This window comes from Phoxinus phoxinus (assembly GCF_949152265.1).
Source record: "Phoxinus phoxinus genome assembly, chromosome: 14".
NCBI lineage: Eukaryota > Metazoa > Chordata > Actinopteri > Cypriniformes > Leuciscidae > Phoxinus > Phoxinus phoxinus.
This window is the reverse complement of record NC_136889.1, coordinates 3,993,315-4,008,553: the sequence shown is the minus strand read 5'-3', so window position 1 is coordinate 4,008,553 and position 15,239 is coordinate 3,993,315. Positions and strand designations below refer to the sequence as shown.

Below are 15,239 nucleotides of genomic sequence, written 5' to 3'. Positions count from 1 at the left end.
ATTTGGTTTATGCACATACATTTTGAGTTTTTATGGCTTGATTTCTTTTCCTTTAGGTGTGTCTTCCTTCCAGATAATGGAGCTTTCTTTGTGAACTATGTTATCGCGTCTGCTTTCATCGGTAACGCCATGGACCTGTTACGCATTCCTTATTTTCTCATGTACATGATCCGACTGTGTCTGGCACGTTCAGCAGCCGAGAGGCGCAACGTGAAGAAGGTCTGTGTAGTTTTCAAGTGTAAACAATTCTCTCAGCCTTACTATTATAATCATATAAACATGATTACTCAATATATCTCATCTATTAATGTATTTGTTCAATCCTTTGTTTTCTGAATTCCTCTCATTATGCTCAATAACTCGTATCCTAATGTTGTGATTCACGTGTGGTTGCGTTTTGTTACAGCATCAAGCTTATGAGTTCCAGTTTGGAGCTGCTTATGCCTGGATGATGAACGTCTTCACTGTGGTCATGACCTACAGCATCACCTGTCCAATTATTGTACCATTTGGTGAGTGACTCATTACTCACTGAAGAAGAATTCCTGCATTGTGGTGGTGGTTGTTCCACAGGGAAACACCACTCACATCATCTTTAAACAGAGTAAAAACCCGTTTGACTTTATTTCTGTCTGCAGGCCTGATGTATATGCTACTGAAGCACCTGGTGGACAGGTATAACATGTATTATGCCTACCTGCCCTCTAAACTGGATAAGAAAATCCACTCTGGAGCTGTCAACCAAGTGGTGGCAGCACCCATCCTCTGCCTCTTCTGGCTGCTCTTCTTCTCTACTGTCCGTACAAGTAAGACACCGCCAAACAGTGGCTCTGTTCTAAACACTAATGTGCTGTCTTTCTACTAGAGGATGGATACCCGGCCCGTCGGACAGATATTTAGAAACTATGTTCGGGTTCGGGTCGGCTCGGTCACATCAGCGCGATAAGGCATTGAACATTTTAAATTTAAAACAGCTTATTATCAGGGTTCCTACGGGGTTTGGAAAAGTATGGAAAAGTATGGAATTTGATTTGAGTAATTTCCAGGTCTGGAAAAGTATGGAAAAACGAAAGCAGAGTATGGGAAAATATTTGCATTACCAGACTATTGCCCCGGTTTAGTTTTCTACAATAGAAAATCTAATGAATGTAAAATATAATAATAATAAAAATGCTGTGGATTCACGAGTTCACACATACATGAAATCAGATATAGTAATTTATCTCCCCTTTGACTGGGATAGAAAACCAGCCAAGAGTGAGGTGATGGGGTGGTGGATGGATGCTGTGAAACTGTCATGATGGGACACAGGTGATACCGGCTTAAATTCACTTTTTGGGGTGAAAATACTGACATGGCTAAGACTTTTGCACAGTAGTGTATATGATCAACTTTTTTGTGCCCTCGAGAAACTATTCACATGTGCACGTGAATTGTTTTGCATGCTTGCGCATTACAATTTCTAGTTTTATATATAACCTATGTCTACTGACGCATTTAGTGTGACCGGGTTGGTTACCCAGTGACGTGTAGCCGTCACGGAAGTGGGATTCAAATTCCTGATGACTCGGTTTAGGTGGTTAAAAGTCGATTCTTTCTTTTGAGAAACAATAACTTAATTTATTGCATGCCCTTTCATTTGCATACCTTTGCAGAGAGCTGCATTACACATTGCATGAAAGGGAATATTTGAAAATGCATAATAGGGGCACTTTTAATATGGTCTGAAAATCTACAGAGAAGATTTGAAATTGGAGTCTGGAAAAGTATGGAATTTTGAAATGGAAAATATGTAGGAACCCTGTATTATGTAGGTATGTAGCCAATGTGCCTGATGCTTTCACTTGATGCAAACGTTCGTTTTTGTGATTAAAATACATTACCATAACATCTGTCTTCCTGTGTGCGGAAATTTATGTAGCCGTGACAACGAAACACGTGCATGCGCGCCTGTGTTAAGAGCGTTTGTTGCTCCGTCACGCTGATGCGCTCATCCTGTTGACATTTCCGAATGCCTTCCTACAGCTGCTTAATAGAAGCGAGCACACAAACAAACGTACGTGTCATTAGTATGAGAATTGTATTAGTATTAGTCGGGCTCGGACATAAATATCTTTATACCTGTCGGGTTCGGTTACTGCTCTGTCTGACGCGGGCCGGGCTCGGACAGAAAAATTTGGCCCGATACGCAGCCTTTTTAGGTGTCAAAAGTCTTGTTCGGACGGTAGTTGTTTCTAATGGGGACGTCAGTAAAAATAAATTTGCATGGCACCTCAGTGACAAAACTTGTGCATTGTGCAAGTGTCCATATTTAAAATGTGCGCAACCGTTACCATATGGTACAGTGGTCAAAAAGGATTACTGTTGAAATAGGGCTTTAGAAACTATACTCCAGATCAACTGCACAAAGATTATTGTCATGTCTCTAACATGTTTTTTCTCCCCTGCTTTCTTCTCTCTTGCTTTTTAAATTTGAAAGGTTTTAGTGCCCCAACATCAATGTTTACTTTTGTGGTTCTGATCATCACCATCATCATTTGCCTCTGCCATGTCGTCTTCGGTCATTTCAAATACCTCAGTGCGCACAATTATAAGGTCAGAAACCACTTTTCTAATTTTTCAGTTTTCATACACAGTCTAGCCTAGAACTTTCTCTAATCAGCAAAGGGATCTTCCTGTCTTCACAACAGGTTGACATGGACGGTGTGGACAATGGACGACCACCAGGTTCATCCCCACCTGTCAAGTCTGTGGTAAGTTTTCATAATCATGACAGCTGTGTCTGTCACATCATATTGAGCGAGAAAGAATTTTATTGATTTTAATCGATTCTCATTTGGATGAACCGATATCGATTCTTAAATACCAAGAATCAATTATTTGAGTCTATGCTGTTTTCAGTTGATGAATGAACAAAACTTTGTAGCACCTCCCGTCCGATAAATCGCAAAAGCTTTGTATATAATAGAAAGTCTCAGCTTTCAAATTCTGTAATTTTTTTTTTACAAAATTCAAACAATAAATATTGCTTTGGCACACTTTAATGTGGAGTGACAAAATACTGTGTAGACGCCTCAATTCGAGCGGCACTTAAACTGATCATCTCTTCTGCTTTACTACTAGTTAAAGCTCAAAATAAGCATGAATGAACATCGGAAAGTATGTAGATAGATACAGTACAACTTACAGAAATCCATTAATGTCTCATGTAATCCCTCAGTGTTTCAACCACGGAAAGACTTCAATAAAACATCTTGTAAACATTCTCACGTGATGCTGTATTTACCTCAGGAAAGCTAGTCAGGGACCATAAAACCTTTAGTCAGCTGGATCAATTTGCTTTAGAGAGGTGTATTTTGTTAGCATACCATATTACATATTCATTATATTTTTATTTAACCTGTTTTTAATGTATGTTTGAATAAATTCGTCATGAAACAAGTTTAAATTTATAAAATGTTAAATTTCAAAAAACAAATTAGAGTAGAAACAACGTAATTGTCATTAAAAAGTTGTTGTTATGAATGTATTATTATGTTTTTGCATAATTTTATGTCTACATACAAATCAGTTACATTTAACCTTAAAGGTATTAAGTCATGCATGGTTTAAAATAACGAAAATGATGCCTCTTACTGAAATATGTAGTAGAAAACCCATCAAAGATGCATTTTATTTTTAAAAATCACATCGTTTTATACATATTTTGAACTATAAGAGGCGCCATTATTCTGATGACATAAAATGGTTGCACTCCGTGAGCTACTAGCGCTATCTGTTGCTATTTTTACCGCAATACATCTCGAATTAGACAACTCTGAAAATAAAATACTGACCTTTAGTCCAAAAATATTTTTTTAAATAACATACATTTACATGGGTTTTCTACTACATATTTAAATAAGAGACATCATTTACGTTATATTAAGCTATACATGTCTTCATACCGGGGGATCCCTTTAATGTTACAAATGTACAAACTGACGGGGTTCCGTTTGATTTACAGCATTAGTTGAGAATTCAGAATTGAATCGAAAGCTTGTGAATCGAAACCGAATCAAATCGTGAAATTTGTGTCGATACCCAGCCCTAGTTTTTAGTGTCAACAGTAGTTATGTAGTAGTTATTCATATGGCATTGATGTATTGCTATATTGTCAGCTGATTATTTTCTCAGCTCATCTTCACATGCTTTCCTTTATCAGCAGACGTACGTCGCTCTAGTCTTACAGGACGAGAAGAGCACCGGCGAGGACGAGGGCCAGGCGTCCTCGCAGGAGGAGGAAGTGGTGACCGAGGGGGATTTCCAGTCCGGAGAGGACAGCCTTATTGAGAACGAGGTGCATCAGTGACCCATGCCAGGGCCACACCATGTACTGAACTTAAGAGAAACTAGCAGGAGATCCACTACACCTCACGACACTTACTTGTGTGTGTGTGTGTGTGAGCGTGTGTGTGTATGTGAATCCATCACAGCTGACAGCTAAAACACTCCTTTATTATTAAGGCTTGGAGACAGGATGGCCAATTGTCAAGAATCTGAAGTGGCTTGTGATTGTACTCCACCTATAAGAAACTGGCTCATCAAAGTTTCATAATTCTTCTTTGCATTGTTTGCCCTGTTCGTACAGCATTTGGTCAGTACCGAGTTTATTGCCCTTGCAAGCGCATGTCTAGTAAATAAATAATACCAAAAAATAGTAATGATCACTAATTTGCCATTCAAATTTTAATTCACCTGTTATGATGAATTGAAATTGCTATAGTGCTATCTCAAGTGGAGAGTCAAATTGTATATCAGGGCCAAACGGGTCAAATTTTACCCCTAAATCTTTTGCATAGGGAAAAATCTGAGTATTTCTTCATTGGTTACATAGGATAATGGTAAATTAATACAGTTTGGCAACTGTTAAAAACAAAAAAAGATGTATATGGCAACAGATAACAGACAGTGCTCTACAATAACAATTTCTCCATGTTTACCATCTGAGGTCGAAAACATTTCAGTGATGGTGGATTTGATCATTTGTGAAATCACATATCTTTGAAAAGCTTGTTGAATAAACATCAATCAGAATGACAAACTGTTGATGAAGTTTTGAGTTTGGCAAGGGAACCAAATATAATTTTCTTGGCCCTGATGAAATGGCACTATAGCACAATATATTTAAGACATGCAGATTAGCCTAATTCACGCAACTTTCCATTCTTCTCTACCAAAGTGAATGTATTTAACACAAAGGCCATTACTAGTGGAAAACTCACACCAGCCTGCTGAATTAACGGATTGTGAGGAAAACAGCCACCGAACACTTAATTGTCTCAACTGGAAAAGTTGGAAAAGCCACTTTCAGACTTACAGACTCGAAGGCAATTCGCTATCCCTGTAACCATTCAAGGTCAAAGTCAAATGCGCATCCACCCTCTTCTGCGCATCCAATGATTCAAGAGTTTAAATGTAAACCTTTGCATTACTAATCCATACTTGCGCTATGCGTGATATGATACTACTTTCTAAGTCAGGCATCAAATGGACCAACTTTGTGTTGCTCTACTGTGGAATGTTCTGTCAATAACTGATACTGTAGCAAATTGAACTTAAACGCACAGCAGATTCCCTATGTGGACCTTAAGGTGGAATTTTTCTTTTTATTATGCATGGGTATGAAATGATGGTTTCATCAGATTTTTTTTTTTTTTTTTTGCCGCTAACAAATGATAATGTAGACATTAACCACTAAACATATTTTACTACTTATACATTACTGTAAAAAAAAGTCCCTGAACACCCTAAAAATCGGGTACTGATGATAAGCTAAATCTCATTGGGTCTTATAAACGTATGTGTCTTTAATATGGCCTACTTTGTTGCTATTGTGGTGTGTTCCTTTGCATTTTTTACAAGAGAACTGGAAATAACAGAATCCATGCTATGGTTCTTCTTACCTGTGTGCATTTACAAGCTGTTCACTGACACTTGCAGTTCTGAGATCATTTGACTGGGTTTATGCATCATTTAGTGGTTGAAGTCTGAAAAAAAGAATACAAAAACTAGTACAATGACCACTATTTATTGACCACTATTAAATCTTTTTTTTTGACAACTACACTCTTTATATCTAGTCGTCACCATATTCAGACATTTTTGCTACTTTGTCCATTATATACATATTGCATTTTTGCTCTCTGTGCATTGTTGAAATGCAAGTCAGAACTGGAAACGAAATATTTTTAAGAAAGTTATTGGAGCAGACAAAGGCTGTGCCCGAGTACTTGCTTTAACATCATTTTTTATTTTCTCTGTCCAGCCCCTAATTTGTTAATCTTTCCTGCTAGTGGACCTAAATAGTTCTCATTGTGTCATTTGTTTACACGAATAGCAATGCAGTGTTTAAACTGTCATTTTCCGCAACAAATGTTGACTTGAAACAGTCGTCGGGTGTACAGTATGTAAGCTTGTGAATTAGAACAATAGGAAGCTAATCAGTGATATTTTTAGTTAATTATGTATATCACACTAATCTATCAATCACTGAGGAGCTTTGTAAATTTTAAATGCAAATAACACTGTAGGCTATGCACTTTGTGTGAAATATGTAACATTATCATGGTGTATGTAACAATTTCAAGCCATTTTTTTTTTTTTTTTTTCATTGATTTTGTTTGGACAACAATGAGTAACTGCGGTGCTTTGTACGTCTGACGCTCTTGCTGCTTAGATACTGTAGGTGATGTCCGTATGACTGCATCCTGGATCTGTTTAAGGAAAAACACTGTTCTGAAGCATGATGCAGTGGCAATAATTTATTTATGCACCTTTATGACTTTTCCTGTTTGTTACAGATGTTGTCCATAGTATTTATTTCATTTGTCTTATTATTTTTCCATCTTTTGAATTAACTGGCTGTTGAACTGGAATGAAGAGGTTAAATCGGTGTAATATTTTTGTAAATAGAAGCATTGCGCTGCTCTTGGAACACTAAACTGTATTTACATTTGTACAGCTTAGACAGCAAAACCATGTACAGTCGACCATGAATTGTTTGCTTTTGTCCATTCAGATTTCCCTTAAGATCATACTATGCTTGCGATTGCTGTTTTTAATAGTTTTGTATCTCAACCTCCCCTCAAATGATCTTTTGTACAGTGTCATCTTCAATCTCTTACATGTCTTTGAACAATAAAATAGACATTTACTGACAAAACCATATCAAGTGTGAAGAAATTCTTTATTACTTTGTGGACCCATGTCATTTATGAATTATACAAAGAAATGCACTAATTGTTTCACTTTACTGACTCTTTCTACTTATTTAAAACATAGTTTAGTTTGAGCAAGCAGCGTATTTTAGATTACAGTGAACTGTATTTATTATTTATGTTGATATATCATAATTGAGTTCGTATTTTGAGCTTATACAGAAATTAAAAGGTATGACTTTAAAGCAATGTTCCATTTTATTTCTGGCCAAATGTGTTGAATTACTGATTTTTTTTTGTTGTAGATGAACTCTAATGAAAACAAACAATTGTAAACCCTTTACAAGAAAATAAATATTTTAAAGTTTAAATAATATGGTTTTAAAGTGCTCTTTACCTCCTATGGGGAGTCATGATATCGTTTTATGACAGCTTTCTTCTCTCTGCCACGAAACGGTGAGTACAATCTTTGACCTCTCATGGTCTTATGGTGGAGTCTTGTGATGTGTCTCCAGACAAGGAAAAACAGGAACAGAGAGTCATAAGCTCTATCGTTTTCTCTGATGTTTGATTCACTGACGAATCGTTCATCTCAACCGATTCTTTTCCATTGTAAAGTCGAATCATTCGACTGCATTTGGCGTCGGCGAAATGTATTAAAAGTGTTTTACCAACAATAATATTGAAGGGACAAAGAGATAGAGATCAAGTATATTAGACTCCATTGTTATATTTCGATATTTCTATAGCTATAATAGTAATGAAGTGAACTTGCCGTTCTGAATTCAAATTGTCGGTATGAAGCTGATATTATAACCATATAGTCGTGTTATTATTAAAATTCGCATTACCTATATAACCTGAATCTTCTTATGACGATACTCTCACAAAATATTTTCATGTATTTTAAAAGTTGTTGAAGTAATTCATCATGATGAGGGAAAAACCTCTTACCTCAGACGCGCTCAAAGGCAGGCGGTGCGCGCGCTGTCCAATTAACGTTAGTTCAACGGCTTTTGCGCGTGCCCATGTCTAATTTAAATATGAATATTCACAGTGTAAGTTACTTAAGTGACTTTCTCTCTAATGTAAGCAAATAATGCTCCACAAACGTATTGTGGTATACACAAAATGTAGTCAATCAAAATATATTTTAATGTGTTGAGGTAATTTAGACGTGCATCTTCATAACCTAATAGTGATAATAACATATCGATAAACAGCTATTTTAATACACACATAAAACGTAATGAAAAATAAATCCCGATTGAGGGTTTTTCTGATGACACTTCTGGATGATGCCGAATCAGTTCACCAAAAAGAACCGATTCTCTTAAATGAATCGAACTCTCTTCTGAGCATTAGTTTCATGTAATTCAGTTTCTTAGACTCTAGGGGTGTAGTTTAGGGTTGTGGAAGGTTATGGAGGGTGTTGAGACGTGGAGAACTCCACTATGCCTTTCACCAGAGCCTCTGCTTTCTCTGAGTGTTCAAAGAGGATATTGTGTCTTCCTTTTGTATTTTAGGGTGCTTAACGTACACGTGATGCAGCTTTAATGTGCGCTAAGCGGTTTGATCGGAAGGGCTGAATAACAGAAGCAGTCATGGACGGAGCTTGGGGTGTTATTCTCATATCTCTGGCAATGTTCGTGGGATGTTTCGTGCTCGGGATGATTCCACTATTGATCAATTTATCAGAGGTAATATAATTCACATTCAACAAGTGTTGTTTATGCACATACTGTAAAGCAGAGCATGACGGGATACATAACGTTACAAACGATAAAGCAATAGGCTATATCAAATTCAGATAAAAACTAAGTTTTAAATCAACTATATGTACATTGTTGCATGCATTATAAATTAAGTTAAGCCGTATCGTTAAGGTTTTTACTATACCTTGTACTTTAACCTGTGTATTTGCGTTCAGTCACGTAACTGTTTTTTCTGCACGTGATATTTGGATCTAAAAAATGTCTGTGCTGTAGCTAACAGAGTTCAACTTTATATATTTTGAGTTGAATGTCATCGTACAAAAACCGTACTGTGGTATACATATATATGGTAAGATTACCACGTTCATAAGGTATTTCAAATATTACCATGATGCATGTCTAAAAAAACATTGCAATACTCTGGTAGTTTTTTTTGTCAGTGTCATATTATAAAAGTCAGTCCATGCCTATTAACAGCTGATGCAGTAACTGTCTATTTGTATTTTGACATTGAAATGCAAGTTTAAATTAATTTTAAGACGTTTTCCACCTTTACAGCACAAGCTGCAGTTGATTACTGTGTTGGGGGCGGGGCTTCTATGTGGCACTGCCCTGTCAATCATCATCCCAGAGGGGGTGGAGTTAGTGCAGGAGTCATGGAAAGGTAAGACTGGCCATCTATCTCTGTTTTATTAATTCACTTCTCTATCAGGGAATGGATATGCAGAGTCATGCACACTCTCTGTCTTTGTTTACTTTTATGCAAAGTCATTTAAATGGTAACCCCATACTCAGCAGGCCTTGATCAATTATGTTTGTGAATACATGTTTTCTCCTCCTCCACATATAGACTGGTATTGCTCCACTATGGAATGGAATCAAAATATATCTGGATCAAATTCAACACTTCATCTAGTCGAAAAAAAAGGTCTGCGTCCTCATTTCTTCATTGGAGTCTCTCTCGTCTTGGGCTTTATGCTCATGTTTGTGGTGGATCAGATTGCCAACTACTGCTCCATGAACGGTACCTCAATCATAAAACTTATCATCATAAACACAGTTCTGTAATTATACAGTCACTTCTTCCAAACATAATCTGTGTTCGGAATAGTAGTTTATAGTGTAGGTTCCCTTATGTTGTTTTTTTAATCATTTTTTTAAACGGTATACAACAAAAGATTTCAAACTGTAGAATGATGTATTGTTTAATTCAGTGAGTTATCATGTTAGATATAAAACATTATTTTGCATTTTTATTCCAACTTCTTTGTAAAAAAAAATATATATATATATATATATATATCCTAACTTCTGGGGTGACTCTTGAAAAATGTTGAGAAATATATAAGTCATATTTCACCTCAAAATTAAAACCGATTTATAAGAAATTGCACTTTGCATAAATATATATTTTTTTAGAGCTGACCCAAAAATTTTATTCTGTCATTAATTACTCCCCCTCATGTCGTCGGAACTCAAATGAAGATGTTTTTGATGAAATCTAAGAGATTTCTGTTCCTCCATTGACAGCTACGCAACTTCCACTTTGACACGCTTCAAAGAGATCGTAAAAATAATAGAAAGCTCTCAGATTTCCTCAAAAAGATCTTCGTGTTCTGAAGATGAAAAAAGTTACTGGTTTGGAACAACATGAGTGTAATTAATTACAGAATAAAAAATGTTGGGTGAATTATCCCTTTAAGATCGTTTGCATTGTCTTGTATTCACACAAGTCTTCAATTCTCAGTAGTTCAGTGTAATGTGTCAAATTGAATTCTTAGTATATTATTGAAAATATAAAGCACAACTGCAAGCATGCATCATGAATTTAATTTATTCCACTTGTCCGCGCACACACACAAGCAAGTCTGTGGAAAGAAAACCCGGTGTGAAATGCTGTCAAATGCTCTCTTGAGAACGTTTCTGTTTGTCTTGTTTCCCAGAAGCCCGAGTGCGCATGCACAGTGGCAACAGTGTTACTGCCACCCTGGGTCTGCTTATTCACGCCGCAGGTAACAAGGCCCTCGATGCCACTATTGTGTGAGATCAAACCGATTACATTACAGTGAATCCTGCCAGTAGTGCTTGTCCTGAGGATGATTATTCAAGTCAGTGAACAATGGGTTTTCAATTCTGCTTAATAATCTTCCATTGTGTGTTTATCATCGCATCTGTCCTATAATAACAAAAAAGAGACTCAATCTGGGAACTCATTGTCTCTGGTTTGGTTTTCATGGCTAGTGTTGCATTTCTTTTTTCACACAAAGTGAATAATGATGCCTCAGTTTGTTTGGTTGCATTGTTTTGTCAGGTGTGAAGAGATGCCCACAGCTTGTGAGGAACTTGTTTGCATGACATTGACATTGTTTCTCTCTCTTCAGCTGATGGTGTGGCTCTGGGTGCAGCTGCCTCCTCATCGCAGGTGTCCGTGCAGGTTGTCGTGTTTTTTGCTGTCATTTTGCACAAGGTGAGACTTCACTGGCATCTGTCTTTCTGATAGTCTATCTGTAAAAACACTGCTGAGTCAAGTGACCCTAGTAACACCAAGATCATGGGTTCGATTCCCAGCATGAACTGATCAAATATATCCCTTCAATTCAATGATAGTCAAAGCCAGGGCTGTACGTTAACTTTTTTTGCACATGGTGCTACAGAGGTCGAAAGTTTTGTAGCACAAACTCTCCGCGCACATATTCATATGAGACGCGAGCACACACACACAAACTCTCCGCGTACATATTCATATGAGACGCGAGGACACACACATAATACCTTAAAGATGTGGAAAAGTCGATCAAAAGTGTGGGTACATTTCTCCAGGCTCGATGCCAACAGCGCGCCCGATGCAGTAGGCTATTGCTGCAAAGACCGGTACCACGATAAATACGATGAAGACCTTGACAGTGCACGGAGTAAACATAAGAGCAGAAAGTTGCTCCGTCTTCGACTGGTAAATGAAGAGATACCTTGTTGATCTGACAGTGTTTATATTGCAATAAATAATAACCTACTGAATGTACACTGCCGTTCAAAAATGTGTTGGTTTACTTGGTTAGTCAGAATTTTTTTTCAGTAAGGATGCATTAAAGTTATCAAAGGTGACATTCAAACATGTGTAATGTTACAAAATATTTCGTTTTTAAATAAATGCTTTTCTTTTGAATTTTTTATTCATCAGAAAATCATGAAAACATTTATAATAGTTTCCAAAATATTAAGCAGCAAACTGTTTTCATATTTCTGAAGGGTCATGTGACACTGAAGTAATGATTTTGAAAATTCAGCTTTGACATCACAGGAATAAATTACATTTTGAAATATATTCAAATAAGATTTTAAATTGTACTACTATTTCACAATATTACTTTAGTTTTACTGTATTTTTTTATTGAAAAAATTCAGCTTTGGTGAGCATGAGCTCTTTATAAAACATTTTTTGTTCCTTTGTGCTTTTTTGTTCCTTTGTGCACTGGCTAAGGAGCATGAGTCAAACTGAAAAAAATAAAACCAAAGTTTTTCTGAGGTAATGTGTTATGTAATCTTGTTAAAATGGATTTCATAAAATTGGTATCGGAAAAAGTATCGTTAGGAACCGGTATCGAAACTGAGGTATCGAAATTGGCACCGGATCGAAAGATTTTGAACGATACCCAGCCCTAGTTATCATCCCTGAAAACAAACACAAGTAATGGAGTGCATCATGTAAAAAGAGGCATTGATGTTCCATAAAGTGCACAAAAAATACAAACCATCACAAAAATTGTTTTTAGACTAATTATTTATTTGCTAAAAATGTAAGACTGCAGAAACATTACACCTCAACATTACACATCAAAGTAGAACAGATCTTTGGGCAGACTCTTGTTTGCAAACTAGCACTACTATCCCATGACACTCCTCTATGAGACTAATATAGCACTGAATTAATAAAAAACACAGTATATTGACCCGCATTCTGTTTTCTATCATGCGGCGTGCACGTTTGCGATGACGCAAGATACACGCAAAGCACCAGGATTCGATAGAATCAAGTTGAGTGTGAAACCAGGCCAACGCTGCGGGGGGCGCCGGGAACAATAGCGCTCGGAGCAAACCGTGTGAAAGCACCCTTAAAAGGATAGTTCACCCAAAAATGTAAATTCTGTCAGTAATTACTCACCTTCATGTTGTTCCAACCCCGCAAGATTTTAGTTCATTTTCAGAACACAAATTAGTTCGCAAAGACCCGCCCCCTTTAGTTACTGTTGCTATGTCCGACAAGCTACGCCGCTCTCACACACACACCATGTTCTCACGCAGTGAAAAACATCGCGGAGCAGAGAGGACGCTGACAGACAGGACAGACCAGGTTACTTTTGATATTAAACAAAGTCTCACCTTTCAAAATTGGTCATTTAAAAAAAAAAGAAATTTAAACAATAAATAGCGTTTTGTGGCTCTTTAATGAGTCTGATAGATCGCTGTAGAGCATCAGTTAAAGCTGCTCGTGAACCGATCATCTCTTCCTTCTAGTTCATTTATAGCATCAAATAAACATGAAGCAATGTTGTTTTAACCGCGGAAAGGCATCAGTACACGTTTATCAAGTTCAAATCCTCCCATGTTAATCTACTAACTCTCCTGACTGCTTTGTCGGACAAAATGGCGGATGGCAAATTATGATTGGTCAGATCACCTGTCAATCAAGCTCCCTGCGAAGGGTCAATTGTCTTGCTTTATTCAACAAAAATTCTCTCTCTCTTTAGGCTCCAGCCGCGTTTGGTCTTGTGTCTTTCCTCATGCACGCGGGTCTGGAGAGGAAGACTATTCAGACACATTTACTGGCATTTTCTGCGGCTGCGCCACTGATGGCCATCAGCACTTACTTCATCCTGAGTGCGGTGAGAGACCCTGTTCTCTTTATTCATTCTTTGAAACTTAGGCCCGGTTTCCACCTGGTATTATTAAGATGTGTTTTGGTCGATCGGATCACAAGTAGACGAGGGAGACTCTTTCCCGTTTACACCTGGTGTTTTAATCCGTCTCTTTTGTCCACTTTAACCACTTCTGTCCTGATTTCTTCAAGGGGAGGGTCAATGTACTGTTTTTTTTTTCAGATCTTTTGAACTAATGGACAAAATAAGCTTGCGCAATTTACATATGAACGCGACCGGAGACGACACACGGAGAGCATCAGCTTTAGTTTCTGCTCTGACAGCCGCAAGACCAACCGAACAGTGTGTGTGTGTGTGTGTGTGTGTGTGTGTGTGAGGCCTCATCCACACTACTGCGTTTTAGTTTAGAAACGGAGAATTAAAAGGAATACGATCTCCGTCCACACCAGCGTTTTAGCTGCGTATTAGAATTGATCTCCGTCCACATTAAAACGACTGAAAACGCGGATCACGTGACCACTCACCAACACTGGGCATGCGCGTGCCGGTGTAAACAGGCGCATGTAGGCAGTTGTAGCGTTGTAAAATGCAGAATTTACTTGCACAACAGCTGCTAGCAAAGACATCAACATCAGTAACGCTTGTAATTCGTTATCCATGTTGCAGTCACTAACGTTACGTAGTCCAGGCTGTTTTTGTATGTTTTCTTCCCGGGTCATGTGATGGGTGGCTGACGAATCAGGGAAGGATACGCCATGATTGATGACACCCAATCATAGAGCCGAGCGTGTGCCTCTGCACGAGCATCGTTTGTGAAGTCCTCCGTTTTGACCGTCTTCACTAAAACGCCCTCCGGAGATTCAAAACGCAAAACGGGGTCGGCAGCGTTTCTAAACTTCTCCGTTTTAGGTCTTCGTTTTTGCCGTTGTAGTCTGGACGGGAGGTGCAAACGTAGCAAAAGGTCTCCGTTTCTAAACGAAACGCAGTAGTGTGGATGGGGCCTAAGAAATCAGGAATGGTGAGAAAACATTGTGTTTGGTACGTTTTTCGTCTTCAAACCAAACTTGGGTCTCCAGCCTCCCCTCTGGCTAGTGCGCTTCCCATAATGTTTACGCATTAGGTCAGTTGGCGGAGAGAAAGCATATTTTGTGGCTGTTCAAACACATTCGACCGGATTGCTTTCATAGTGTAAACGCTCACGCGGTGTTTGAACAGCCACAAAAGAAGAGTTTTGAGTTTGACTACCTCTGGAAGCGGTCGAAAGTGGACAAACTCAAAATGTTTTAGACCCTGTTTATCAAGCTGAATTTTTTATGTTTGTTTCTAATAAGTTACTAGATAAGAATATTTGGCTTGCGAGTGTGTCATGGCGAGAGAATGTCATTACAGTAGTGCAACTAATGTTACATATTTTCCATTTAATTGTTCTGTTGTTATTTATTCTGATCTAA

At 37.8% G+C, this 15,239-nt stretch overlaps 2 protein-coding genes across 6 annotated transcripts in view; both read left to right on the top strand.

Annotated features, from left to right (window-relative positions):
- tmem63ba (transmembrane protein 63Ba) overlaps positions 1 to 7,207 on the top strand; it is a 33,492-nt gene extending 26,285 nt beyond the window's left edge. For 4 of the 5 annotated variants that reach the window (XM_079635612.1, XM_079635613.1, XM_079635610.1 and 1 more), the window contains 6 exons: positions 57 to 219; positions 407 to 512; positions 639 to 806; positions 2,480 to 2,595; positions 2,691 to 2,753; positions 4,205 to 7,207. In XM_079635612.1, the coding sequence (XP_079491738.1) occupies positions 57 to 219; positions 407 to 512; positions 639 to 806; positions 2,480 to 2,595; positions 2,691 to 2,753; positions 4,205 to 4,351 (763 nt within the window). In that variant the 3' untranslated portion in view covers positions 4,352 to 7,207. The remainder of the gene's footprint in view (positions 1 to 56; positions 220 to 406; positions 513 to 638; positions 807 to 2,479; positions 2,596 to 2,690; positions 2,754 to 4,204) is intronic. The other variant, XM_079635611.1, reaches the window with a different exon arrangement.
- A 1,596-nt stretch (positions 7,208 to 8,803) lies between these two features.
- On the top strand, positions 8,804 to 14,999 carry LOC307010569 (zinc transporter ZIP9; the record flags this gene model as incomplete). Its single annotated transcript, XM_079635356.1, has 7 exons — positions 8,804 to 8,899; positions 9,473 to 9,578; positions 9,765 to 9,938; positions 10,858 to 10,926; positions 11,296 to 11,381; positions 13,660 to 13,794; positions 14,976 to 14,999. The coding sequence occupies 7 exons, from the start codon at positions 8,804 to 8,806 to the stop codon at positions 14,997 to 14,999; spliced, it is 690 nt and encodes a 229-aa protein (XP_079491482.1).
- Positions 15,000 to 15,239: the final 240 nt, after the last annotated feature.